Here is a 12,907-nt window from a genome sequence, read left to right as displayed (position 1 = left end):
GCATCGATTTCCGTGCGGTTCGCGCGAGTGTGGAACCACAGCAATATGGGTGTCTTTTCTAGCTAAAATCGACGTTCCGGACGCGTCGGCGCAGTCCGTTTCGTCATCCGGGGTCGTCCGGACGAGTTTGCCGGCGGACGAGTCAATTTAAGCCAAAATTGTGTGCGGTGCAGTGAGTGCGTGAAATGCGGCGTTCACGAATAATCGAGTCACAAAGGGTTCACCTAAGGCTATTTGATCCTATAGGAACTCAATTTCGGGCCCTCTACATGTTGGTCCTTAGCCCTTGCAACTAAAAGTTGAGTGCTTCGAACCACTCATGCGAGTTCTTCACAAAAATGAGTCAAGAAGTGGCTTGAAATTCTACGGGAGGTGGGCTCCATTGCTAGTCCGCTAGGATTGTCAATAAGAACTCCTAAAGCTAGATCCTAGGTTCTAAGAGTAGGAGACTAAGACCTCACCAAAAATGAGGTCAACACTACACTGATCATGTATGCAATATCAGGTATTGTGTGTGATAGCTAAAGTAGTTTGTGCACAAGTTTTTCGAATTTTTCTTTGTGAATTGGATTATTTTCATCACTTGTGTTCAGACTTTCATTGGAAGCATGAATGTGTCAACAGGTTTACACTCACTTAGCATGTCTAAAATGAACTTCTTTTGGGATATGGCAATTCCCTCCTTACACCAAGCCATCTCCATTCCCAATAAATATTGAAAGGTCCCAAAGTTGTTAATCTCAATTCTGTTGCAAGCATCCTTTCTTAGTCTGATAATTTTCTTTGAATTATTACATGTCAAGAAGATATCATCTACATATATTATGACAGTATCGATTTTGCCTTTAGGATTGGATTTAACAAATGGTACTATGATCGGATTGACACTAATGGTAGTCGTTTGTAATCATTGTTCTAGCAAACCAGTCAAAATAAGTACAAGAAGATTGCTTCAAGTCATATAATGACTTCTTCAATTTGCAAACAAACATGTTATTCAACCAATTTGCCAAGCTCGATACTTCTTCATTAAGGTCGTCATTCAAGAAGGCATTTTTGACATTAAGTTGGTATAAGGTCAATCTTAATTCTACAGAAGAGAGTAGAACCCGAACCACATTGAGAGTAGAACCCGAACCACATTAAGTTTGGCAATAGGTGCAAAGGTTTCCTGGTAGTCAATCCTGTATGAACACATAAAACCCTTGGCAACTACTCTGGCTTTGAATCTCTCTACACTTTCATCTGTTTTATATTTAACCGTGAATATCTATTTGCAACCTAAAAAGTTTTTTTTATAAGATAACTTTGTAGGTGTCCATGTGCTATACTTCTCTAGAGCACAAATTTCTTCCTCAAGTGTCTATTTTAATGTTGGAACCTTTAGAGCCACTTAGATAGAGTTGGGAACCTACACACTACTAAGCTCTGTGACAAAAACCCCATAAGATGGTAGCAAATTCCTATAAGCTGCATATCTTTCAATTGGATGACTGGTACTACCTCGGATATCTTTCATATGTGCAATTGGTTGATTAAAGTCATCAACCATCGGTGCAAGAGAGTCATAAGTTGAAGAATCAGTGCCAATATTATTATTATCAGGACTTGATTATGGTTCTTGATTGTCTTAGGTCTACATACTCAATGGTCCTTTTTCTAGTTTACACACAAAAAACTCATGATTATTCGTGTTACGTTGAGGTGGAGTAGAGACAATTGGAACAGTTTTAGTGACATAATTTGGTTCTTCAAGTGGAGCTAGTTGAGGGACAAAATTTGGTTCAATTAAAGGAAAATTGGCCAAAATATCTTGAAAAAAATCTCAAATCAAATACTCCCTAGAATTCTAACACTAAATTTCAGAATTGGGAAAATAAGATTTCTTCACAAAAGAAGGTGATATCCATAGAGTTGGATATTTTTCTAGTGGTTGAAGATTAACATTTGTATCATTTCTTTATTGGAGTAACAAAGGAATATGCATTTAAAAGACTCAGGATCAAATTTGATGCATTTTTTTTTATGAATGTAAATAAAGGCAGAAAATTACGGAGAATTTAAAATTTTAGAAATCAACTAAACATCTTATTGATGAGATATGTACGTGTTTGTGAGCATGGTTTTTCCCTAAAAATACTTAGGTGCGCGATTAAATAGCATAATGGTATGAGCCACCTTGAGTAAGTATCTATTTTTTCTTTCAGCGATTCATTCTGTTGAGTATCCATACAACAAAACTTATGAATAATACAATTATTGAAAAGATAAAAACTAACAAAAAAATTAGAATATTTCTTAACATTATTGGTTTTATGAATTTAAATTTTGCTTAGGAATTGAGTGAGGACCGTTGAATGAAATGATTGAAATATGATGTTCATAAGAAATTTTCATGTTATTTTTATGTGATCTATGAATGATATAAATCACCGTGCCACACTTATATTATTTACTTGTGTGGGTCTCTAGATATCACTTTGAATTAAAGAAAAATAATGTGAAGGCTTGTATTGTGATTTAGAGTATACATATCTGATATATTTTGTAAGTGGACAAATTTCATATTGATAAAAATTAATTTTTTAGTAATAAAATTGGAAATATTTTTTTCATGTGAGCAAAATTTGAATAATCAAACCAATAATGACTCAACATGATTTGACTTTCAACTGAAACTACATTGACAGAATTTGAACTTGGCTCATAAATACAATTTCATGGATGACATTACCTGTTGATGCAATTATTTTCTTTGAGCAAGTATAGACCACCATACATGTCATCATTGTCAACTATCTTCACCAAATTCACAACTTAAATATCACAACAATTGGAATAAAATTTAGTCATATATTTTAGGTCACGAGTTAGTTTGTTAATTGAGAATATAGGTTGTTGTTTAAGTCTGGAACATAAATAAATAGAGATGATTATCTTTTGTCAATTCTACTAATCCAGTTCCTGCTACTAGTGAGAATAAACCATCAGCTATTCAAATTGCAAAGTGACTTGTACAAATGTTATAATTTTTTAAGACATTGATATCTACTGTCATATGATCGGAGGCTCTAGAGCCCACTGTCCAATATTTTAATTTATTGTTTTGCACGCTAAAAGCATGAGATAAGATACCCTGCTGTGAAAACATGTTGTTAGGTTGCTCGCAGAAGGTTGTGATGCTAATCCAAAACTGAAACTATTACTAAAAATTTTCTGCAGCATTGTAATTTGCTCCATGATGAACGGGTTGAATTATGAATTCTTTTTAGTTATGACACCAGCAATTGCTTGGTTCTCCCTATCATATATTCTATTAGATGACTTTCAATCTGCAAGTTTATCATGTAATTTTTAACATGTTATTTCACATGGACATGTTTCTTATAATGATCGCACCACGGTCATCCTTTCTTAGGCTTGTTATTATGAGAGAAATTTTGAGTGGACAAGGTTGATCCTTCAACACATAGTATCATTAACTCCTTTCTGTTATCCTTCCTTCAAACTACTGCAAAAGCCCCTCAAGTGGTAACAATTGGTTCAATTCTCATGATTCTTCCCCCGACTTCATCTAGGTCTTTATTGAGACCAAGAATGAATTTAATAGTACTTTTTTTTCAGTAATGATCCTATACAAGTCAAAGTCAACAAGGAATTTCCAAAAATGAACCTCGTGCATGTCCAATTGTAGCCAACAGCATGTGAAAGTGTTGAAATATTTAGTAACAATCAATTCTCCTTGTCATAGATCATGTGATCTAATCTCAATCTCAAATAATTCTGAGAAGTTTTCAGTGTTGGAGTAGGTTTCACATGCAGCCTCTCATATCTCTTTAATTGTCCAATAGAGCAGAAAGTTTTCTCCAACTTCCATGCTAATACAATTCATTAACCAAGACATAACGATGTGGTCCCCAGTTCCAGACCCAATATTTGGAATCAATCATTTTTTAAGCTAAATTTCTTCTGTGAGACATCAATCTTTCCCTCTGCCACAGATGTACATGATGATAAACTTGGACCATAGAAGAAAATTATGGCCATGCAATTTATGGTTTGTGACTATGTGAGAGGTGTTTTTAAGTATTGTAGGGATCTAAGACGTAAGCTTGAATCTTAAGGTAACTTCAGAGGAAGAAGATCATGAGGTCATGCCATTTTTGGTCATAATAAGATTGTGAAGCCCAAATCGAGAAGACTTGCTGCTCAAAGCAAAAAGAGGACCCTTAGTTCGAATGGTCGGATGGATGTGAACTAGAACTAAAGAGAGGGACCTTAGTTCTACTGCTCGGCTGGATGAGCAAACATGGATTAGAGGGAGGTTCACGACTTTCACGAGTTCAACATAGGGCGAGAAATGGTCAGGTCAATTGTAAGTCGTAGATTCGTGAGAGGGTGGTAGGGCAAGCTGAATCGATCGTTGCTTTAGCAAACAAAGGGAATAGTTCCACGACTTGTTCAAATGGAGTGTTTTGGTCAAGTGGAAGAGATAAACATAAAGGAGTGTTTTATTTGGGAGGAAGAGCTGAATGACGAGTCAGAGACGAAGCAGCAACCTCGAGTGTGTGTAAAAGAGTCAAACAACGAGCCTGAAATGAAGCAGTAACCTCGAGTGTAATTGAGGAGACGAAGCAATTATTCATGCATACGTGAGCTTCAAACGACAACGTCAGAGATTTCTATAGATATTTCATCATCGACGGCGACAAGGAAGCTTGGTTCGGAGCTTTGCTGAATTGAGTGGTTGCTAGAGACATGGAGGACGCATTGGCACTTTCAACCTCAATGATTTCAGAGGTAAAGATGGAGCAAGCTCGAGAATAGAGTTGTGACCTCGAAAGCAATCAAATAGGTTTCTCAGAGCTTTGATACTATATAGAATTCAAGAAAAAAATTTATTTCTCATTCACTCTAATGAATTACACTTTACTACATGCATATATAATAATAATAGAAACAAAATAGGAATCCCTCAAAATAGGAAAAAACATAAAAATAGGATATATAAATAAAAATAAACATCATTGCTGGAATATATTATGAGAGAACGAAATAAATTCCTTCCTAATATGGATTTATACTTTCCTACATTTTTTTTAAGCGACAAAATTATATAACAAGTGGTGAAAGAAATAGAAGAACTGGCAATTACAAAAAGATTGCCATCATAGAAGGAAAAACAAAAGACATTGCATCTAAATAACCGGAGGCATAGAAAGTCGTCATGTCTATCCAAGAGGAGAGAACTTCGAAATGCCAAACTATCAAGGAAGTTATAACCAGTATGAAATCTAGCAAATTCAGGAGAGTAAAGAAATAATTTTTTCATTACTGCCTATATAAGAAAACACCTGCTAAAATCTTTAATCAACTAAAACGGATTAGATAAAATGATAAGATTGGATCAAGATTGAATCATTTAATAACCTCCACTTCCAGATAATCAAATATGGATTTGGTAAATACAATTGTATTATCACACAGAGAAGAAATAGTGTGAGCAACAGAGAGCCTCTTAATAGACTTAATAAATCAAACATAAACTATTGTGGTAACAAAAAATCATTTAACTTCACAACTTACCTGCAGTGAAAAACCAACCATCTTAGAGAAAGCTGTGATTGATACATCTTTCCCTTCTCTTTCTATCTGTCAACAAAAAGGTTAGAGTAGCACACAAACAAAAATGGCAAACTTGAACCTCTAGAATACTTGAAACATTTTGTAATCATACCTTCGCCTTTCCGATTGGAATACTGAAGCTAGAATCTAATACTTCAGCCGAAACAGGGAAGGACTCTCCATATCTGAAAAAAACGGATAGGAAATGAGCCAGCTCAGTATGTGCTATACTTCACAGTTCAAATGATTAGCCGTGTTTGAAAAATACAAACAATATTTCATTCTCCAGGAAGATGACAGGATCAGGGTCCCTGATAGCAGACTTAAGTAAGCCTCGAGCATCCTCTGAAGAATAAGGGCTTAAAACCTTCAACCCGGGACAAGATCCATACCAAGCAGCATAACACTGCAGAATGTTTTGCCATCTTTAATACTCCGAAATTCTATTCAATATATTTGCTTGTTGAAAATTAAACGTAACAAATCCATGGTGATAATTGCAAGAGAAAATTCTCATTAAAACTCGGGGGCCTTTATATACATAGCACGTAAATCTTATGTATTTACATATCTCACACCTAAACTTTCATATTTACACACAAAGCACTCAAATCTTTAATATCACATCAAAAATAGTACTATTACCATTTTTAAAAAATTAAATCCACCTTTTCATGCATAGTTTTAAGCACAAAAGTGCAATGCAAATATGAGACGTGTAAATTAATAAGGACTGTGTAATAGGTATGTAAATTTCCCATTCAAGTTCAAAATGCTCAAGAAACACATAATAAAGGTCCCTCCGAAAAATCATGTCTGGGCATGAAAATTGCCTTTCATTGTGAAGTTTGACTAAACAACTAATAATTCATGGAAAGCGACAACCGTGCATAACATAAGTAGTTAGAAATATAGAAAAAGAATAATCAAATCAACAGACAGTTACCTTCTAAAGACTATATAAACAAAACAATGTATGATTCAAGAGAATGGAAAACGAGCCATTTGACTGTGCTGACCTGAGAATGTTGAGCAGCGACTCCAGCAGCAGCACCATTTGGTCCTCGAAAGACGATAGGAACAGATATTTGACCGGCTGACATATAGTTGGACTTCGCAGCAGAGTTGATGATATGATCAATTGCCTAGAGCAACAATATTAGATGGAATTTAAAATCAAAGGATGTAAGTACATCAACAACAACAAGCCTTTATCCCACTAAGTTGGGTCTGCAAAAAATCAAAGGATATAAATAACAAAGAAAAAAAAAAGGAAAGGAAATATTGAGAAGTTGGAAATATTGCAATTAGACTCTAATAATCTTAAGATGTACTTCCTTATATTTGAATAACATGGCTATGGAAACAGACGGTCACAACCTGACCCGGAAGCTTGGAGTTACCTAGGCAGAAACATAAGGTCGAATGGTGATTCTATCACAACTTTTATCTTTAAATTCTTGATGAATTTATATATTTTCTAAAAATAACAAAATAAGATTGTAGAGATTGTTGAGCCTTTAAAATAATGCATGGCTATAGGATCATGAAAGTTAGCATTTCTTTCTGGTGCTTAATGAACTTATCATATCTTACTCGTATTTTTCTTCTTTTATATTAATAAACTTTTGTTAAGTTTACATGTAATGGTGATTAAAGGTCCGTTTGGGACAGCTTATTTGGTGCAGTAACATTTTGAAAACGCACCTGGTCTGTTTGGGTAAACTGCATTTTGACAGCTTATGTGTTTTCAAAATACTGAGAAAAGTGTTTTCACACCACAGATATCTAGGTGCGGTGGCAACTTTCTGGCAGTGGTCTGGCTTTTCCAAAAAAATAAAAATTTGTATTTGCCACCGCACCTAGCTTATCAACAAATTATTTTTAATCAGTTTATCAGCAGATTATTCAATAAGCTACAGCTACCCCTAACAGACCATATGTAAATCAAAATTAAATGTTTGTAAATATTTGTCAATGAGTGCACCTAGAATAGTTGGGACAAAGACCATCATGAGAAATGAGGCTTCAGTTTAGGAGCTTGAATATATTAAAACCAACATGCATATGATAAAAGACGGTTTTCAATAGATTGCATCAAAAAAGCTTTTTTTTCACTTGTGGAGTAAACAAACCTGCATAGAGAAGTTAAATGTCATAAATTCAATTATTGGACGGAGTCCATAGTACGCCGCCCCAACTCCAATTCCAGTGAAGCCCGCCTGCAAGTGTGACCCAAAAAAAAAGAAACTTCAAAATAATTGATTAGAAGAAAGAAAACCGACTTCAATTCGATTGATCTAGCAACTAGCCTCCGTAATTGGAGTGTCAATAACCCTCTCCGGACCATATTTATCAAGTAATCCCTTTGAAATCTGCAAAAAAGGTTGAAAAGTAGATACTGGAGAAGAAAGACTAATTAAAAATTGCGTGTAAAACGTGTCTCCAATTAGTAAAGTGTGACCTTGTAAGCGCCTTGGTACTCCCCAACCTGTAGAATTCAAAATCCAATCATGAGAACAAACTAAATAAAAAATGATGTAGTACATAATTCAGAACATTCATAAATTGAAAGAAAGATTTACATGCATGCCACATTATTCCTATGAATTTACATATTTTACATCTAAACTTCAATTTTTATGTACATGCCACCTTACCTATGGATGAAAAGGTGCATTTTGATTTTTAGAAATTAAAATGGTTGTATTTTTTACGTGATATGAAAGATCTGGATGGTATAAATGTAAAACATCAAGTGTAGGTGTTAGATATGTAAATAAAAAAAAATTGAGTGGTATTCATGTTAATGACCCAAATTGGAAATACAAGCATTACTTCTTCTCCCATCAAGAAAACTTTTGGATCAGCGGCCATCTCCTCGTCAAGGGCAGAGTTCAATGCATCACGGACGGTCATCTGCAATAATTGAATTTGTTCGTGGTGAAGTTGCGAGCCAAACCTATGTAATAAAGGAATGGTTCACAAGGTTTTTCAAGAGATAAGTATACATATTACCCTCAATCATATATCCTCTGGTGAAAGGAGCAAAGAACTGCAATGCAAGTTTACATATTGGCTTTCAAATTTGCAAATAGGATAGTTTTAATATTTATTCTCCATTCTAAAAATGAAGTTTTTATCACATTGCTTTATATGAATGTATCATTCTTACTAGAAGGAAGTGGTCTTACTTATCTTTCTCAATGTATGTCTAAGTTTTCTTCGCTGTTTTCTATGACAGACTTATTTATTATTTTATGGGCGCTAAGCATTCCTCAGGTTTGTTTTTATCTTAAACTCCCTTCTCCACGATCAGTATTTTTCTAAGTTTTGCATGTCTCGTGTTAATTATATTAGTATTATTATATATGTTTAAATCATCACATTCTATCTTTATGAATCACTCAAGGAGAACAAATTCATGGCATTCTCCTAACTCCTTTAATTGTTGAATTCGTTAAACTATAATCCTATAAAATCATTTAATTTTAGGAATATTTACATACATTCCACCCCCAATTCTATGTATTTATATATTTAACAACTAAACTTCATGTTTATATGCATACCACCTTGTAGATGCATGAAAATGTGTATTTTACTTTTTAAAAGTTAAAAAGACAGACTTTTTTTATGTGAAATGAAAGATTTGGGGGGTATGAATGCAAAAGACAAGGCTTAGGTGTTAGATACGAAAAAGCAATTGGGTGGCATGCATGTAGATGCCTCTTAATTTTAATGAGTATATTTTAAACTAATCACTATAAAAAAGATCAGAATATATACAATCATGTTTGAACATAGAAGACAGAGCAAGAATGGGGAAATTAATGAGTCGAAGGTTAGTGAAATGCTGAAATCAAATGGCCATTCAGGCAACAAGTAGCTGTGCCGATGCCAATAAGTTCAATGGCTACTGCAGCCAAGAGTTTACATACAAACCACACAATTATCAGGTATTTAAATTTAATAATTACATGCAAGGCACTCAAATCTTTAATATCACATCAAAAACACTACTATCATAAGCTTTTAAAATTTAACACATTTTCATGCATAGGCTTATCAAACCAAAGTGTTCTAAATGTAAATATGAAAGTTTAGGTATTTCATAAGTAAATATATAAGAATTATGTGTTATGTTATAAAAAATAAAAATAAAAAACAGTGCAAGGACAATAAAAAGAAACATAAAAATTGAAATAGCGGATTAAAAAAAGATAAAAAGGCCTTTAATTGTGTTATAATCATCCATAAGCAGCTCATATTAACCCATATTGTTCAAAACAGAAAAAGCTAGCAGATTTCACTAGCGTAAAACTGAAAGTAGGAAGCTGGTACCTCCTTGTGCGAAGTTGAAAATTTTCTCGTTGACGCAGATGCCGCCATTGGAGTCCTCTCAAAAGCTTTACCGAGAACTCAAAACAAACTAATTTTATTTCAAAAAAATCAAAATTTGATAATATTAACATAGAAACTCACCGGTTTTACTTAGAAAAGTTACATTTTTAGCCGAAGCAATGAAGTCTGCGCAGAGAACCTTCCTCCTTGTGAAGCTCAACATGATCGTACCAGGAACAGAAGCTGAAGTTGAATGTCTTTATATTGCTTCTTGAAGAGAAAAAAGGAGAAGAGGCGAACCGCTAATATAACAGCTATAAAAAAGGCGATAAGTAAGGATTATACCGTCGAGATTGGCTTAGAACCTGCTCTGCTAATTTTCAAGGAAGGAAGACGAAGAAGAAAATGTTATCCTGAGAACTTAGGGGGAAGGAGACTCATAAAACTGGCCGCATTTGAAAACAGGGGCGAACGCTTCGGTGGCGAATCGCGAGGGTTCTACGGCGATCCGGCCTATCCACATGCAAAGAAAATGATTTTTTTTTTTTTTTTTGGTAAATTTACAGCATGGCACACAATTGTTATGAATTTACATACTTAAAAATTAAGATTTGATATTTGCATTTTTAGGATTTTTGTGTCATGAACTTAGATATAAAAATATATATTTCACTTTTATAATGACAGTGATAATAAAGATTTGATTGATGTGCTTGTACATATAAATTTTTTGGGGTTGTATGTGTATAAATATAAGAATTATATGGTATGTATGTGATGCATGCTAGAAAATTCACGACAGTAAACTGGTAGATTATCATCTTAACGTGTTATGAAGATTTATCACACGCTCATAAAAAGAGATAACAATTAATAATGACACTATAACTTTTTACGTGGAAAACTCAGAAAGGGAAAACCATGGGGAGTGACCCAGCTGAAGAGTTCCACTGTAAAAAGAAGATTACAGTTGCAACCACTTATTCCACAGGCGGGCAAGGGTTACTAGGTTTCCCAAGTTACGATGTTGACGGCCGACAATGGTCAGTGGCGGTCGACGGTCGTTGTCAGTGATCAATGGTGGTCGAATGTGATCAGCGGTAGTTGACGATGTCAGGAGTGCTCGACAGCAATTGACAGTTATCGACGGCGGTCGGCGATGGTCAGCGACGACATGAGTGGTGCTAGACTTCAATTTCTTCTCACAACTTCAAGTTTCTTCTCAAGCTTCAAGGTCTCATCCTCCCTCATGAGAGGGATGGGACTCCGTTGATAGAGTTCTAAATTCAATTCATACAAAAATATAAATCACTTTGATCAGACACATCATAAAGCTTCTCTCGATCAAAAGTCGTTTGATGGACATTTGAGTGTCTTAAGAATGTTGAAACTGAACGATCTTTGGCTCATTGCATTCATCTTGCCGAAATGCTCGATTTAACTATGAACTCTCCAGATTCGACATCTATTAGACCTCTTAAATGCGTTTGGAAAACTTGTATACATGGTTTAATTATTTGATCAGGGTTTGATTTGGTTCAGATTTGACTAGTTTTGATACCATTGAGTTTGTCTCATCGAGCCAGTCATTTTTACTGTAAGATTGCTGAAATCGGAGATTTGGATTGCTTCTAATTGAAGTTTGAATGTTTCTTGTTCAAAAAATGACCTCAAATTTTTTTTATGAGATTCATATCGTATGATGGAACTTTTATGGTGCATCATTATGTAAATGACAATTTTTTAATTCTTAAAGTTGAGTTCTACTAATTAAGGATTAAAATGTGCTTCACATGAGTATCCAAATTGGAGGGGGAAAAACATCTTCAATAACTCTTTCATAAAAGTTGTCAAAACCATCTCGAGTTATTACGAGTTCAAAGGGCTCTTCATTTCGCACTTCTCAAACATACATAAACCAAGGACTCAAACACCTTGCTCAACCACAGACAAGGAGAAAACAAGAGCTTATAGGCCTACATCACCCGTTTCTAGAATGAGATGCTGGAAGTGAGAAACCAGAAGCCTGAAATAGCCAAAACAACCCTAGAACGAGGGGTCCAAAGTTAGCAGTTCATGTATGACTTAAACTTATTTAAACTTGCCATTTTTGCATGTGCTAGAAATGGTGAGCTGACAGTGACTTTTTATATGCTTAAAATACAAGATAAATATGGACGTAATAAATATTCAATAATTGTAAAGTCACACTTATCAACGCAAATATACGTATGGCTCATATAATATAGGGCTCTAATGAAGTCCTAGATATCGATCCCACAGGGAGTGGTTAGAACTACGGACTAAGATTTTATAAAAGTAATACTTTAATCACAACAACGAAGTTCAATTTGCTTATCTGTCACTAATAGGCAATTGAAATAAATAGATAATTTTAATAATTATTAAATAACTAATGATACTAAGGAGGGTTTAATTGTGATATTCAATATATAAGAAAACATCCTTCTCCTTGTCAAGAAATTATAGTGAATGAATAGAGTGAATTAGTAGTTCCATTTAGATTGTGTCAAATAGAAGCATACATATTCTTTACCCTTTGGTCCAGGCATAAAGAACATTGACTAATTCTACGCTTGTTTACTGAATCTGCGGCTAGGCTGGGAGGATACCAGCTCTCACTTCGGAGCTCCCACGTTCCCCTCACATGAGGGCTAACACCTGCACTTCAGCACCCAAACGATAGGACCAAATTGGGGATTTTAGTCTGTCACTCTAAAATCTCCAATTCTACGCCTGATAATATTATTTCCCTATTTATTTGCACCCAACTTCCAAGGGTTTTGACCTCCCTGAATCTTGGATGTAATCTTCACTTTAGTTGTAAAACTCAACATATTTTAACAAATAAATTGCCCATATTGAAATTCAATTAAGATCGAAGTGAAAAGATCATCACAATTTCTTAAACATTTTT

The 12,907-nt window shown here is 34.6% G+C and overlaps 1 protein-coding gene across 7 annotated transcripts in view; it reads right to left on the bottom strand.

Moving 5' to 3' along the window:
- Positions 1–10,484, bottom strand: part of LOC110025328 (pyruvate dehydrogenase E1 component subunit beta-1, mitochondrial) — a 24,753-nt gene extending 14,269 nt beyond the window's left edge. The window contains exons 1-11 of one of the 7 annotated variants that reach the window (XM_020725744.1): positions 10,315–10,484; positions 10,133–10,212; positions 9,970–10,046; positions 8,464–8,587; positions 8,090–8,116; positions 7,938–8,000; positions 7,761–7,847; positions 6,645–6,770; positions 5,898–6,031; positions 5,738–5,810; positions 5,587–5,652 (exon numbers count right to left, since the gene is read on the bottom strand). In XM_020725744.1, coding sequence (XP_020581403.1) covers positions 5,587–5,652; positions 5,738–5,810; positions 5,898–6,031; positions 6,645–6,770; positions 7,761–7,847; positions 7,938–8,000; positions 8,090–8,116; positions 8,464–8,587; positions 9,970–10,046; positions 10,133–10,192 — 837 coding nt within the window. In that variant the 5' untranslated portion in view covers positions 10,193–10,212; positions 10,315–10,484. Of the gene's footprint in view, positions 1–5,586; positions 5,653–5,737; positions 5,811–5,897; positions 6,032–6,644; positions 6,771–7,760; positions 7,848–7,937; positions 8,001–8,089; positions 8,117–8,463; positions 8,588–9,969; positions 10,058–10,110; positions 10,288–10,314 lie in introns of those variants that run through there. The other 6 variants (XM_020725746.1, XM_020725747.1, XM_020725749.1 and 3 more) reach the window with 6 other exon arrangements.
- Positions 10,485–12,907: the final 2,423 nt, after the last annotated feature.

This window comes from Phalaenopsis equestris, unplaced genomic scaffold, assembly GCF_001263595.1.
Source record: "Phalaenopsis equestris unplaced genomic scaffold, ASM126359v1 Scaffold000297, whole genome shotgun sequence".
In the NCBI taxonomy this organism is placed as follows: Eukaryota; Viridiplantae; Streptophyta; class Magnoliopsida; order Asparagales; family Orchidaceae; genus Phalaenopsis; species Phalaenopsis equestris.
The sequence above is the reverse complement of the archived record's forward strand: the minus strand, read 5'-3'. Positions and strand labels throughout refer to the sequence as shown.